The 16,125-nt window shown below is 40.7% G+C and overlaps 1 protein-coding gene across 1 annotated transcript in view; it reads right to left on the bottom strand.

The window, feature by feature from the left end:
• The window catches only part of DLGAP2 (DLG associated protein 2), a 215,229-nt gene that overhangs the window by 120,584 nt on the left and 78,520 nt on the right, over nucleotides 1-16,125 (bottom strand). Inside the window, exon 4 of the mRNA XM_063099474.1 lies at nucleotides 8,453-8,664. Coding sequence (XP_062955544.1) covers nucleotides 8,453-8,664 — 212 coding nt within the window. The remainder of the gene's footprint in view (nucleotides 1-8,452; nucleotides 8,665-16,125) is intronic.

Raw genomic sequence — 16,125 nt, 5'->3', positions numbered from 1 at the left:
AATGCATCCTGGACCTGTTAGAGACTGTGGTGCATTCAGGGAGTAGGGTTGGAATGCATCCTGGACCTGTTGGAGACTGTGGTGCATTCAGGGGGTAGGGTTGGAATGCATCCTGGACCTGTTAGAGACTGTGGTGCATACCGAAGTAGGACTGGAATGTAGGTTTGAAGTTTGGGGAACGGTGAGAACAACCTCACAGGTTGCCAGGGATCAGATCAGGAAGAATCTGCCACAGCATGCAGCTAAGTTTCACTGGGTGTGTGGATGATCAGCAACAGAAAACTGAGAAGGGAGATTAGCCTACGAGAAGCAGGGTTTGTGCTTTGTATCTGAGAGCGGCTAGGAGTTGAGTGGTGTGTCTGTTATCATATTCTTTCACATCCATGCTTAAAGAACTTGCTTTAATATTTCTTGTAGTGCAGGTCTGCTGGCAATACGTTTTCCCAGATTTTTTTTTTTTTTTTTTTTTTTTTTTTGGTAAGGACATCTTTATTTCACTTTCATTTATAAAAGATATTTTCTTTAGGTCTAGAATTCTGGGTTAATAGGCTTTTCTTTTAATGTTTTAAAGATGTCACTTCATTTTCTTTAGGCTTGAATAGTTTATGATAAAAAAAAAAAAAGCCTTGCTGTAATTCTTTGTTCTTTTGTATGTAATGTGTCTTTTATTGTTTTCTCTGGTTTGCTTCAAGATTTCTCTTTATTTTTCATTTCTGGTAGTTTGAATATGATGTATACATACGTGTGGGGTTTGGTGGTGTTTTTATCTTTCTTGAGATTTTCTTAGATTCTTCAATCTGGGATTTAATATATTTCATTATTTTTAGATATGTTTCTTCTGTCCTGCTCTTACTCTCTCTTTGTCTCTCTTTTCTTTTGTTTCCTTCTGGGATTCCAATTACATGTGTGTTAGACCATTTGATATATTTTCCCACAGCTCTCAGATGCTCTTTTCTGAGTTTTGTTTCCCACTCTTTTTCTCTTTGAGCTTCAGTTTGGTAATTTCTATGGACCTGTATTCAAGTTTATTAATTTACTGCTCAGTAATAGTGAGTCTACTGATGAGCTCATCAACAAAATTCTTTATTTCTAGCATCATGATCTTTATTTGTAGTATTTCTCTCTGCTTCTTTCTTATAATGTTTATTGCTCTGCTGCTTCCCATTTATGTATGCATATTGTCCCCCCTTTATATTAGATGCTTTAACATATTAATACAGTTATTTTAAACTTTTCTCTGATAGTCTGTTAGTAGCTGTCTCATCTCTGAATCTTCTCTTGACTGCTCTTTAAAGAGTGAGCTTCATTTTCTTTCATTGTCTCCTAAGTTTTAATGGAATGTTGGTCAGCATGTGTAGAATAGTAGAAATGGAGGTCAATGGTATTCATGTCGGAAGTGGACATGCCTGTTATTCTGGTCAGGCTTTCAGTGTAGGGTGCTGAGAGAATCTAGTCAGGAGTTGAGCTGTGACAGTTTTGTTGTTCTTGTGGTTGCCTTCAGTGTACCATCGACTTTAACTTCCTCTAGAGTTGTTTTTTGCTTAGGAGAGTAGCTGGGTGCTGAAGGATTTTTCTCACTGTTCCCACTTCACCCAACCCAATCCCCTAATGATAGGCATTTGGGTGATGTACAGTTTCTTACAATGATATACAATGAAATAGTGACAATTATTATATTTTTACATCTTTGCATGCTTTCCAGACATTTTTTAGAATAAATTTAAAAATTAAAAAAGTTTTAGTTTTAAATGACATGTTCTTCAGAAAGTTTCAATTGTTGGTTAGGTATGTAAATAGTCTTTTCCTGGCCTATATCCATTTTTACATTATAGCATTCATTTTTTCCTTATTGATTTGTAAGATATCTTTATATGTTAAGAGTATGAACATGTGTTGCTTATATTGCAAACCTCTTTCCCAGATTTTTATTATTTTTTAACTTGGTGATAGTACTTTTAGTTTGTTGGTTTGTTTGCTTTTACTATGAATAAGTTTTTAATTTTATGGATTCAAATTGGTCAATAGCTTATTCTCCTCATGGAATCATGTTTAGATGCCTCTTCTGTATCCCAAGATTATAGAATATTTATATATGCTATATACATATTACTCGTATGTGTATACATATAATTTTTATGCTTATATCTTTAATTCATCAAAATTTATCTTTACATATGATATGATGCAGTTCTTAAAATAAGCTCTCCTTTCTCTATAGATTTAAAATTCTATCTTTGCCAGGGAATGACTCAGAGATGTTCAAAATTATTAGAGCTCTGACTTTTTAATCCATTCTAAGCAGGAAAAAAAGCAAACACATCCAAATGAAATTATTTGGTCTACCTATCATAACAACCAAAATTGAATTGGTTATTCAAGTATCTCAAATACTAATACATAAACAGGTCTGGTATCTCAAATACTAATACATAAGCTAATTAAAGAATGCAGTACATTGGATTCAGTAGTAATTTAAAATTTGCATTTCAATTAGTTGATAATAATTCTAAGTGGTGCTCTGCCTATGGGCAGGGTCTGATCCACAGACTAACATGGCTCTGTCAGGTGGGGGCTGACTTCCTGATCAGCAGGCACACCTGTTGAGAACCTTGTGCACTAAGGCACCAAGACAGGTGGGACAAGGTTTTTGCTTGTTTGTTTTTATTTTTCTTTTGAGAGTGAGAGACTTTTTATTATTGTGCATTATTTTAGAGAATGTAGCAAGGCAATAGTGCAAGTGCTTATATGTATAATAAGAATGCATATTAAATTATGAATGAGAGGACTGATTTTTTTCTTCTCCATTTAACAGCAGGAATACTGTTTTCAACAGAATAATTCTGGCATTGTTCCAAGAGGTCGAGCTTTTTGAAGCAGAATATCTGCAGCCTTCACAGAAGGGGGTTTATATTATATGTTTCAAAAGAAGGACTAATAACAGCCAGTTAAAGACCCAGTCTTCTTTCAGTTTCTTAGCCAGGCATATTCAAAAAAGAACTACGGATACAGTCCATTTTGTATGATGATATAGCAAAATGGAAGGTGCATTAAAACTCTAAAGGTTTTAGTGTGCCAATATGATAATTCAGTGATAAGAACCTGAACCCATACCTAGCTAGTTAAAATTCAAGTGTAAATATTAAGTTCATCTTGCCATTATATTTGTTTTCTTAAACACTGTTAATATTAATAGAAGTTGTTTGTGCATAACAAGAGGTGAATAAAAACCTTAAGGAGATAAACAAACATTTAATCTTATTTTTATCATTTTAATCATTCTGAGTCTTAAAAGATTTTGTTAGCCGCTGGGGAAGTTCTGCAATATAGAAGGGGAAAAAAACCCAGTGTACTGTTGAATCCAATTATTTTCAATTATATTTAAAACACAATTTTAGAATTATCGATTTTGTTTAAATAAACTCCAGAATAAAAATGGTGTATTTATGTGATTTACTAGCAAGATATCAAATTAAGTTGTTAGATGATTCCCACAGCTTGCCTAGCATCAGCTGTGAGCACTCCCACTGGCGCTGACGGCTGCTCAGAGGGACCGTGCATGCTGGAGAGTCTAAGGGACCAAGGGGGGCAGGAGGTGAGTTGAGTGACATGGGGCAGCTCACGTGGGGTCCCTGGCTGCCGGCTCCTGCTGAGGCTCTCCCCACTACTTTCATCCCGTCACCTCTGCAGTCACGTAGGGTTGGCTCTTGCTGACTGATTCCCTTACTTTCTGCCTGCAGCAACAACCAGTTATAGCTGTCTTTCCCAGCATCTTTGATATCTAGTAATAAATTCTTCATCTGATGTCCCATAGCACTTACTTTTTTGTTCTACTCAACAGTTTCTCATTATGCTTTTATTACCTAGCACTGCATCTCTCTCTCTCTCTCTCTCTCTGTGTATATGTGTGTAAAAGGTACTCAGTCACTAGCAAGAAGTAGAGCACTGAATTCAAACACAATTCCTAAGTGAATAAACATCTTCAATGGAGACCCATTTAGCTATGTTCTTAATGCTCATAAAATCTAATACAAATCACGTATTTATGCACAGTGAGATTACCCTCACTACATGTATTTGCAAGTTTCCTTTCTTGGGGCTGGAATGATTCAGGTTGAACCACATAAAATTTCCGTTTTTATACGTAAAACATAGTTGAATATTGGCAGTTTTATGTGTTTCAGCTCAGCACGGTAATGTTGGTTAGCTCAAGCTCAGTGGAGGCTTTTGTTAGCAGTTACATGTGCTTTTGGTCATAATAAAATGGAAATACCAACTAATTGTTGAATAAATGCAGTTTGATGGATATAGAGTCACTGACGGAATGAGAGCACAGATGGTAAAAAAGTCAGGGAGAGCTGTAGAGGGAAGTCGATACATGACGGTCGTCCTGGGCATGTTTGTAATTCAGTTAAAGATCGAGTATGTGACTGGCCACTGAGGAAAGATTCTGCCACCTGAGGGGCAGGAGCAGGGGATAGTGTTTAGTGATGTAAAGTTGATTACCAGCTGGCTGGACCTAGAGTTGACTTCCGGCTGGCTGCCTGGCTGGCACCAAGACTTGCTGAAATGAGGTTCTTTATCTTTAAAACCCAGGTAATAGTATCTATGTAAAGGGCTGTTACACTGATGAATATATTTATAAAGAGTAACACAGAATTGGCAATTAATCTATGATAGTTATGATTACTATTATTAAAAGCCCTTGTATTATTTCTGGTGCTATGACTAGTTCATTAGTCATTCTCATTTCTCACATCACTCTGCCTTATCCATTATAATCTCGGGGCACAGACTTGTTTCAGCTTCTTGATTGCACCTAAGTGATTTGATAAAGTTGGCATTTAACATTAAGTAATATCTCTGTAAAATATTATTTTCCTTTTTCTTAAATATGTTGCTCTTCAGGAACTTGGTCCTTCTTTGTTCAGGTGAAATAGTTTCCCTCTGCAAATCCTATTTATCCTGTACATGGACCCTTCAATGCAAATTGACTTCCTCAGGAGACAAGCCCTGGACTCCTGAAATGGGTTAGGGAACCCTGTTTTACATATTTAGAGCATATAGAGTTCTACACTTGTAAATTACCTATGACACTTAAAACTACTCATGCAAAGTCTATTGCCTCTGTTAGATTATAAAGGTATCAGGACACTTTTTCTGTAAGGGCTAGATGTAAATATTTTTGGTTTTGCAGGCGATATGGTCTCCTTCACAACTACTCAACTCTGCCTTTGTTGCTCAGGAGCAGCCACTGACAACAGGTAAATGAAGGAGTTCTAATAAAACTTATTTACACATTTGGCCAAGGGTCCTGTGTTATTTGCTGCACCATTTCAGCACCTGAACAGTGCATGCACATGATGCTTGATGTGCATTTCCTGAATAAACTGTTATTATTACTGATGATTAAATCTAACCTAGACATGAACACGTTCCCCAAGCTGTTAACCACACTGATGGCCAGTCACTGGACTGGAATGTTTTTCTCTCAGACATTTCTCACTTTCTCTCTCTTTTACATCCCAGTAGATACCACTCAAAGCAGCCCCTGAGGCATTACCAGCATCTCTGCACCTGCACCATGAACACATGAACCTACCTGAGTTTTCTCAAAGGTTAGGTGGGAACGGTCAACTCAGAAATCAATTGTTTAACTAAAATAAATGAGGAACTGGACCTAGGAGAATATTTTTGGAAGTACGAACGGTCACCTACTATGTCTTAAGAAATGCAGGTATCTAAATGTGCCCCAGATGGAGAGACCCCAGAAGGAGTCTGAGTTATGAAAGAGTTGCACTTGATGGAACGGCATGCAAAAACAAAGGCGTGTTCAGAAGATGGAGTGTTCAGAAGATGGTTAGGATTTTACATATGTGAAACCTAAGGCATTACCCAGCATAGCTGAAATTACTTTGAAGGCCAACAAATCAAGGAAGGCTGCACGTGGATGTGCAAAGGCAACACTTCCCAGTCCTTCCTATTTCTAATCCTGCTGCTACAATCTATCCTAGCAGAAAGCATGAGTCACCTTCTGACCACGCAGCTCCCTTTCATAGATGCCTATAATGGTCTCCAAATGTCAAGTGCATCTAATTAATAAGGCCTCTATGATGTGCTTCTGAAGTCTCAATTGTTAAAATTCTTCAAAGAAATTTCTTCCAAACTCCCACTATACACCTCAGCACTTTGCTGCTTCCTGGAAACACAGGGTTACAGCAGCGTGGTGACTGTGGGAATTCTCCCAGTCCTACCCATTTTCTTACCTTCTTTCCTCTATCCGTCTGCCCTAGTCCCTGTGCATTGCCCTCCAAAGTGTGGTGTAACAGGAGTGAAGGTCACTGAGCTTGGGATTAAATGAACTATTTTCAGTTCAAATCCTTGTTCATTGTGTGATCTCTACCTCCTCATTTCTCTGATTCAGGCTTCTGTTCCATAAAATAGGCATAATTATAACTTCCCTGAGTAAATCGTTAAGCTTTTGTGATATCATTTAAAATGAACATAAATGACAGACGTTACATTGAAATCTATAAAAGACTAAACAAATGCAAGATGTACTAAGATGCTAATAGACAATAAAAAACTGGTTTGATACAGCCTAGTAATATAACTTAATTGTTTAACAGAAACTTTCAAAATATTAACTGAAAACAGTGACTTCTTCGGGGAGTTTCAAGGACTTTGCAAATTAGTAAAAGATTACAGTCAAGCCGGGCACTGTCAAGAGCTGCTTTCTGTATTTTATCTACATTGTGGTGTCAGATTTAGGGGGAAAGAATGATTTGAACACTTGTAAGTGGAGTTTAGCATAGTGCTCCGACTTGTGCTGGGTTGATCAATGGAGTGATAAATTATTGAATACATAGAAGAATGGACCCGACTGTTGGATTATCTCTGCAAATAGGATGGACAGTGGTGTGGAAGACCAAAAGCAGAAGGAAGTTTGAATTTAGACTAGAAGCAATGGTTAGGTAGCATCTTTTATTTGTTTCCCCAAATTTTATCAGGTTTGAGGTGGTGGTGTGTGTTCTGGTCAGGTGTGAAGGGACATCAGACTGGTTGCCATATGTGAATGGGAAAGAGTTCAGCCAGTATTTAGATACAGTTGCCCGGTGGCCTCGGCCCTTTATCTCCCTGATGGTTTCCTGGAGAAGCTTTAGCACTGCTGGGTGATGGCATGGGTTTTGTAGATGCAAGGCCCTAATAGCATCTTCTGAACATTGTTAGCACTGGCACCTAGTACAGGACTCTGGGCCAGTCCCTGAGATAAAGGAAGAAATGAGACACATCTCTAACCTCTGGTGAACGAGGTCATGACAATACCATGAGGAGAAGGCAGCAGTGATGGACTTAATGGGGGCTAACATGAAAATACCATTCGTAGATCGTGCAGATGGACTACACAGTGGTCCCTGGTCTTGGTGGGCTTCCTGTCTGGCATTCTGACACCACAGCTCTTGAATTTAGTGGAACTAGGTAATAAAGGTGTGGTTCAAATTCGTTAAATGTGAAATTCAAATGCCACTCAAAATTTTTGTTTCTCATCCTGCAAGCTAACATTAACGAATTATTGGATTCATGGGAAGAAGTCACACCACCACTGGCCCATCCCACGTGCACCGGCATGAGTGGAGGACGATATGACAGCCCTCAGTCCGCAGCTTCCTCATCACATCTGTGCATTGTAAGTAATAACTCCGTAAGCTACCGATTTATGGCAAAGCATGGGGAAACTGCTTCACCTGTCGTTTCCACTCACTTGGGACAAGGGACAGCCCGCGGTGAGAAAGCAGAGGAAGACAGCAGGCAGTTCTTAGCACTCACATCCAAGCTAGCTGGTCAGACTGGATATTCCAAACAGTGACTGTGACAGTGACAGTCATATTTTTGTAGCTCATAAGAATAGGTAATTTCCCACATAGTTTTATCTGTTCATATTTTAGAAATAATATTTATCAGTAATGAATCTTTGGACAAGTATATAAAGCATATGATATTTGCAAAGCTAGACCACTTCCCCTCCCCCACAAAAAACTGTTGCCTAGAAATACACTTATAAAGTTATAGCAAACAAAAAAGTTCCTGTTATGATTTTTACTTACACAGACATTCATACACATAGCACATACATACGTACAAAGAGAAACGCACGCTCCTCCTGATGAAAATAATTGGAATGATTTAAAAGTGATTGATGTATCACATTGGCTTTAAAATTTGCCACAGAAATTTGCCACACATATTTCCTTAATCATCAATAAATAACCATAGGTCCAACTGTGTGGGGGTATTTTTCTTAAAGGACTTAAAGACTGATGGCCACGGGCTCTAATATTTTCAACTCAGAAATTTAAGTTGACAACACCTAGCCCATGGTTAAATAGTTTTGAATAGAAAAGAGTTCTGAAGCCATGAAGGGCTCAGAAGAGGGAAGACAGTGAGTATTTCTTACGTTTGGTGGTCTCCAAGTGGTCTCTGTCCAATGGATGTCAGCAGGGGCTCCGGGCGGATTGCGACCTTTGGTGATGTTTTGGGACTAGAGTCTGACTCTCCGCTCTCCTCATCTCCCATGGCTTTAATATAACTCCCGCTTCTCATCCTCCTGCAGGGGATCTCCTCGTCTTTGCCCCCAGTGGGGTACCCTCCCCATTCATCCTGAGGCACCTAGGAGAGAACAGACACACGGCATATGCATCAATCTTGTCATGTAGAGTTGCATCACTGGCTCTTTCGGGGAACAAATTCTCTACAATCCCTTGTAGACAGAGCTCTTTATGGTCATTTATCATTTCAAGTTAGGTGCGAAAAGATAGATGCTTCTTAGCACTCTGTCATTCAAATTCTAAAAGGACCTTAATATAAAATTATTGTTTTTTCCCATTATAAAAGTGATAGATAAACACTACGGAAAAAAATGAGAAAATGTTAGGAAAGTAGAAGGAGAAAAAATTTGTCATCTCAGCAGCTAGAAGAAAAATCACTGCTAACATTTAGATTTCCTCCTGGTATAAAAGGAAATTGAAACTTCAGAAAACTGAAAATAGAAGAAGAAAAGGAAAAGAAAAAGGAGGAAAAGACAAAAACAAGGAAGAAAAGGCCTACATTATTGTAAATTTATCCCTTAATTGCAAGCTAATAAAGGAGTGGAGGCTTAACTCCAGAAGTCAAATTAGATATATAAAATCCTTGCCCTCATAGAAGAAAAATATTGCACCCAGGCACACTGCATGCTGTTGGTACAGAACCGATCACTGTACACCTTATATATTATCAGCAAAGGCCCTATGAAGAATGCCCATTCAATGCTTTTCTGTTAAGTTTCTAGTTTGAGGGCAGGCGGAGCCATCAAGATGATAAAGCAGATCATTATTCTGATATTCACCCCCTACCCAGGAAACTTGAGACCCTTCTCTACAACAAGTAAAGAATCATGGAACTTAGTGAACACAAAGTTTCCAAAAGTGCAAGTCCACTGAGTGTAGCTCGGGGCAAGGGTGTCCTTTCCTGCTGGTCCATTAGCTTTGAACAGCTACCTGGAAGCTCTGGATAAAGTTGAGTTCATAGGTCAAATGCACATTTACAAAAGCAAAAAAAACACAGCATGTAACAGCTGAGTGTAGAGAACTCCAAAATGTTCCACAATACCTATACCATCCCACACATCCCACACGGTTCTGTAGTCAAAGTACCTAACACAGTACCTTCTTCATGCTAGGGAAGGGAATCTTCCAGAATGTTGTCTACAGAGAAAGAAAATGACAAAATTCCTTATTTAAAAAGTCTTCATGGCCTTTTACCAATTACAGTTAGGTAATGATATTTAACTCTGTACCCCACAGAAATGTACAATCAACTATGTTACAGTAAAAAATAAATTAAAAATATAAATAAAGCAATGCCTGGCAAATAGTAAGTACACAATAAAAATATGTAAATGAATATAAAAAAGTCTTCAAAGTTGGTGTTTTTCCCATTGTAAAAATATTTAGATACTTAGGTATATGCTTTACATCATCCTATAGACTATCCTGCTATTTTTCCAGTCCCAATATTGCCCATGAGCCAACTGGTCTAGTGCTTCCAATAGGGGTCTGCATGGCTGCTCGGGAAGTTGGGCTTTCAGCTGAAAGCACCTTGCATTCATTTAAATAACATGTTGTGACACTGCTTTGGTAGATCCAACATCTTCTATGCCACAGCCCAGGACAGGAGCTGGGAGAGGGGGGCATTGCTTATTTGCACTACTTACACATCCTGCACTTCCAGCCTCGTCAGGCAGGAATACCACTCACACTTACTTTGTGTGGCAAGGCATAACATCTAGACAACATAGAGTTCCTCAAGGCCCCTATGGGAAATGACTGAGATGCACTGTATCTGTAGCTTGTGTTTTTTCAAAACAGCACTCTCCTGAGTTGGCTTAGAGTACACTGAAGCTCACAGTAACACAGCAGCAATGCACGGCATCAGAAGAGGGTTTATCAGAACATTAAGTTCCAAGTTCTTATTCCTGCTCTGACTCCAAGAGGCCATGCAACTTAGGAGAAGTCACAAAGCCCAGTATCCTAACAGCAACAATGAGATTACACAGAAGGTGTCTACGGTCCCTTTTCAGCTGGGGTTTTTCTAAAATCTTTAAGAATCTAGTGCTCTATGCCTGTCTCTGCACAGGTTTAAAGAGAAATACAGACCATGTTGAAAGGGCATTGGGAAATATCAATAATCTAGACAAGGCAAAAGTTGGACAGATTACATTGCAGAGCAGGGGAAGTTGCAGGTGGAATAAAATAAAGGCGTGGGGACATAAAGGGACCTCTTTCAGCAAGAAACCTGCAACTGAGAAAATAGGCATAAACTTGCCATGTAAATTTTGACTTCACAGAAGACATTGTTTCCTGACAGTGAGGATTTTTGAGCACTGGGGAATAAAAGGATGAATGAAGAATGAAATTCGCTGGGCATCTGACAATTCTTATCTATGCGTCTTCTTACCGCAAGGTAGTTTTCAACAATCACACAAAAAAATGCCAGGATGGAGAAGGACGCAGGGTAAACAGCATTTTTATACAGTTTTACACCAAGTATTGGGAAGATAGAGAGAGCCCAATATTTATGGCAACTCTCAGAAGACCAGACTGCTCATGCCCTTCGACCCAGAAACTTAACTTTACCAAGGTGTCCCAAGACAGGCTCAGTGCCAGAGACTGGTGATGTATTCATTAAGGTGAAAGGAGGAAACAACGATAATGTCTTATCTTAAGGGATGGCTTAAAATACTACTACCATACAGTGGACACTATTCAGCCGTCAAAAATAATATTGCAGAAGAATATGTATATTTAGCTGTGGAAAAATATTCATGAGGGGGGAAAAGCAATTTTGAAAGCACAGTACACATTCAGTGTTTTTAAAAATACTTCTTAAACTACATAATGCGGTTATTATGCACAGAAACATGGCTGGAAGGATGTGGAACAGGCATCATCACTGGGAGATGGGGGTTATGGGCTTTTCAATTATTTTTATTTATACTTATGTTTTCCAAATTTTCTACATGGACCATATGTTGCTTTTGTAGTTAAAAAACCTTAGTCATAATTTAAGAAAAGTCATAGTTCTCAATGGCATTATGTTTCAGCAGAGGAGACAGACTTAAAATGAAACGAACTACAGTGTAAATAAGCAAGTAAAGAGGGGTGTATGGTGTCCGTGGAAGCTCTGGGCACAGAGGAGGGAACTGGTGATCTGGGAAGGCTTCCTGGAGGTGAGATTTGGTGTGGGGGGGCTATATAACTTGAACTTGACCAGCAGAAAGGCACAGGCACAAAATACAGGACAAAGGCACAGGCCGCCCACTTCCCTGGCGTGGGACAGCACATGCACTCAGCTCTCCTGGCCAGTGTTCAAGGAGGCAGTTCCAGGAAGAGAGGCCGAGGCTGGCCAGGAGCAGATGGAGAAGCGGCCCATCTGCTATCCAAGGAAAGATTCACTTTGGCAGGTTTATGGATTTTTTTGTGAATTAAAAACATGTTTCCATAAAAAACATAGTAAAGATTTTTTTTTCAGCAGCCTGCAAATTAACTAACAAATGAGACCAGCTTGTAAGTTTCTGTTTCTGATTTAAGAAGCCAATTTTGCAGTCTTTGTCAGAAGAAATTTCAATACAGAAAGAGTGTAAACCAGAATCCATTTCAGAGTATGAATTCTAGTACTAAATACCGATTCCAAAGCATATGTCTCCAGACTATCAAAAGAACAGAACAGCGATGCTAAAATGCCACTATGCCTCAGTAAATAAATCTTTCTCTGTTATGTTACAGTGTTAAAAACCTGCAGCCAAATGCATAGGAGTGGCCAAGTGCAAGTCTGAACCATTAAGTGGCTTTACAGCCTCCACTGAATGAATGAATGACTTTCTCTTCATAATAGCTACCAGCCTCTGCCAATCCAATTTGCAGTCTTTGCTACATTTAATGGCAGTCAATTACCCTAATTACCTACTTACATATAGTGCTGAGCGATATTCATCATTTCTAAAAACAGGCATTTCCCTAAAGTTGACATTATTGTAAATTTTGATATTTTCTGTTTCTTGCCCTAAGGATAGTTCAACACTGCATATTAAAATATCCTTTCCTTCTTTTAAGCAGCAAGGCACAGGTGAAAAGGGCTAGGATTTTATAATAATATTCTTTTTCAGTTGTTGAAACCAAGGAAGAACGATACCATCAAAAGCCGTGCTTCTCTGTAGGGAAATGTTTTTTTCATTCCTTCGACAAGTGTGTGAGTGTGTGTGTGTGTGTTTTAAATGCATACCAAGTACCATAGCCACTGGGGTTATAATTGAGAGCAAGACACCTGGGCTCCTGTATTCCATATTTTTACAGTCAATGACAATGGGTCTAAATGGGGTGCCTCTGGAGCCACTATCGGGGCAGTTTCAATTGTTTCAATACTCAGGGGAGTGTTACCAGTGTCTAGAAGGTCCAGTGATGCTAGTGTTGGGGAAACCACGAAGCGACCCCTCCCAGTGAAGAACTGGCTCATGTCCTGTCTGATTCTGAAAGTCAGTTTTTCTGTCTACTATTACGTGAGCCTAACTCTGCTTTGTATGTAAGCCAGAGTTTTTTTGGTTATCGTTCTGCACAGTTTTAATGAAAAATATTTTTTTCAGAAATGTAACTACTATGTAAATCAAGGAAAGAGAACTTTGTTCTGTTTAGCACTTTACCAGGAATTGTTTACCATTTCCAAAAATTCCATCAGTGCCAGCAAGGTCTCTGGTGGTATTTGAGTCATCACTGCAGTACCCTTCGTGGTCGGCTTTGTAGCTCTCCAGTTACGGTGATTTTTCACCCAGAAACAAGTGTCTGAATACTTCATTCCGTACATATTTGTCATTGCGCCCTGACATGTTTATACTAAAATGTTTTTAGTTAAAAGTTACTTTCTTTTTATTTCTCTGTTAAATTAGAGCTCAGGTATTATATATAGTATATACCAGTATTTTTCAATATAGTGTGTTTATAGGTAGGTTACATATAAACCTCATTTGAGAACAGTCAAAGAGGCATTGTGAAATAATTTGTTATAAATGGGACTCTCCGTTTGACAAGTTTAAGAGCTGTTGTAGGAACAGGAAAGTTGTTTAAACAATTGTGTGAATGTGTCATAAATGCAAGGAGCTTGAAGAGCACATAGTAAGGTTATTGTGCAAATCTTAGGGGATCTATGAAGACTTCTCATAAAAAGTGCTTCTCAGCTGAGCTGGGTCGCATCTGTAAGGCAGGCAGTGATGCAGACGTGGGATGATGCAGGCGGGGGATGCTGAGGATGGGGAGGGTCTGTGAGCTCACCACCCTGAGGAGGGGAGTGGATATCTTCCCAGAGCTGCGGAAGGGTTGGTGTGGACAGGAAGCAGAATGCCAGGGTGTGGGGAATGGCTGGGGGACAGGAGACCCAGGGCCCCTAAACCATCCTAAGGAGTTTGTACTTTAGGGAACTGAGAAGCAATACATGGAAAGGCAAAATATAAAAGCCAGTTTTAGATCATGTCCATGTCTGTCTTCTAAACTGCAGTGTAAGAACTTTTACTCTAATTTCCATAGACATGTGGAATCCTAAGAGACGAGGGGAGGGATGTCTTGGAGGATGAATTGTATCTCTGTCCTGCTCAGCACCAATCACAGGTTTACGGATTTTCAATACAGTTTTTCTTGGCTAAAAGTCCTTTCCCTTCCCTTCCCTTTTTTCACTCTGTCTTTCTCTCTCTTTTCCTTTCTCTTTTCTGAGAGTCATTCATTGGGTTTCATTACATGTGAAATCAGGCACATTATTCTCTGTGTCTGAAATTGCTCCTTTAACTTGAAAGTGTAAATGCAGCTCCCCAAGGGCGGTGACTTCCAGAGAGAGGAAGAACTGCCATTTGCAGCCCAGTTTGATGTCATAACTCACACTCACGGATGAGGACCCAATGTGGCTGCTGTCGGTGCCGAGGAGCATGGATAGGTGGGAGGTCCCTGTCCACCTGGGAGCAAGTCTGGGAGGGCCAGCATGTGAATAGCCTCGTGCGGCTCAAGGTGGACCGTGACAAGGGAAGTGGCTGACGCTTCAACCTGCTCTTTACAGGAGCAGAGGGACCTGGGACGATCCCCAACCGGGTGCCTGGGATGGCCTCATGCAGGAGGCAGCATGAAGACTTTGCATTTTCCAGGAGCTCCAGTGCATCAAAAATTAAGTTGGTTACAACACGCACTCTAGTTCTTTCAGTAAGTTGTGAAGTGGACACATTTGTCATGGGGATTCAAACAATTCTGTGTTTTGTTTTCTCTGTGTGCAGCCTGTCCTTCTCCACATGGATGGCTTGATGGCCCCTTCTGTGTTAATCATGCCTTTAATTTTCTGTATTTCTGATGCTTTGATGTCTAGGGTCTTGCTGACCCTGGAGGGACAGCCCTCCCAATTCCTAGCGATAGTAAGTGACTTGCCTGCGATCATGCCTTTCAGGTGCAAACCAGTTGACCCAGGTCCCACACCCCACCACATCCTCTGTGGGGCTCCACACTGTGGGCCACCCTCCCCTCCCTCCTCATCCCAGGGCAGGTGCCCCAGAGCCCGGTCCTCAGCTGCTTACCCTGCCTCGCCTGTTCCTTCCCTCAGAAACCACAACAAAGTTTCCTGCCCACATTTCCCCCGCCCTGTGCCTACTGACCCACCCTGCTCCTCCCCTGTGTGGTCCCATGGCATGCTGTGCCCCTGCGCTTGGGGTCTGTGAGAAGCAAGCTGTCTTTTCACTGGCGCTTGTCCCCTGACCTCTCCACGCCTCATGTGATCCACCACGCACAGCTGGTCTCATCAGACCTTTCTGTTCCTCTCAGCCTGATGCTGCTGCTAGGAAAGGGTGCCATAACCTCATGGGGACTGGGGTGGGTGTCTCTGAGGCCTGCTGTGTGCAGGCATGATTCTCACTCATCCCAGAAACCTTAGCATGTGGTGGAGGCTGGGATTCACCCCTCCTTCACTTGTCCCCCAGTGGCTGATGGCTCCCAGCCGAGTCTCTGTCCAGGGTGTGCCTCAGCAGAGGACAGCTGCCTTGTACAAGGGTTCCTCCCCTCCCTGGGGCAGGACACTTATATTATGGCCTGAAATTGTGTTTCCCCAAAATTCCTATGTTCAAGGCCTAACCCTCAGGATCTCTGAATATGACTATCTTTGGAGACAGAATCTTTACAGAGGTGATTAAGTAAAAAGGAGGCCATTGGGGTGGGCCCTAATCCAATAGGACTAGTGTCCTTATAAGAGGAGATTGGGACACAGACTCACACAGAGGGAAGATCATGAGTGGACACAGGGAGAAGAGAGCCACTTGCAAGTCAGGCAGAGAGGCCTAGGGAGAAACCAACCCTGCCGACACCTGAATCTTGGACTTCCAGCCTCCAGAACCGTGAGAAAATAAATGTCTACTGTTTACAGTGCCCCATCTGAGGTGCACCCCAAGCTGACTAAAACACCATCCAGTGGCTTGTGGGCATGGGGGGTAGGGAGGTCCACCTCCTAGCCTTGATTCCAGCAACCCTGAAGTTCATGCAGCTCCCATGTTCTCTGCAGAAACAGCTGAGGTGTCTG

The sequence above is a fragment of the Cynocephalus volans genome, chromosome 1 (genome assembly GCF_027409185.1).
Source record: "Cynocephalus volans isolate mCynVol1 chromosome 1, mCynVol1.pri, whole genome shotgun sequence".
Lineage (NCBI taxonomy): Eukaryota > Metazoa > Chordata > Mammalia > Dermoptera > Cynocephalidae > Cynocephalus > Cynocephalus volans.
The sequence above is the reverse complement of the archived record's forward strand: the minus strand, read 5'-3'. Positions and strand labels throughout refer to the sequence as shown.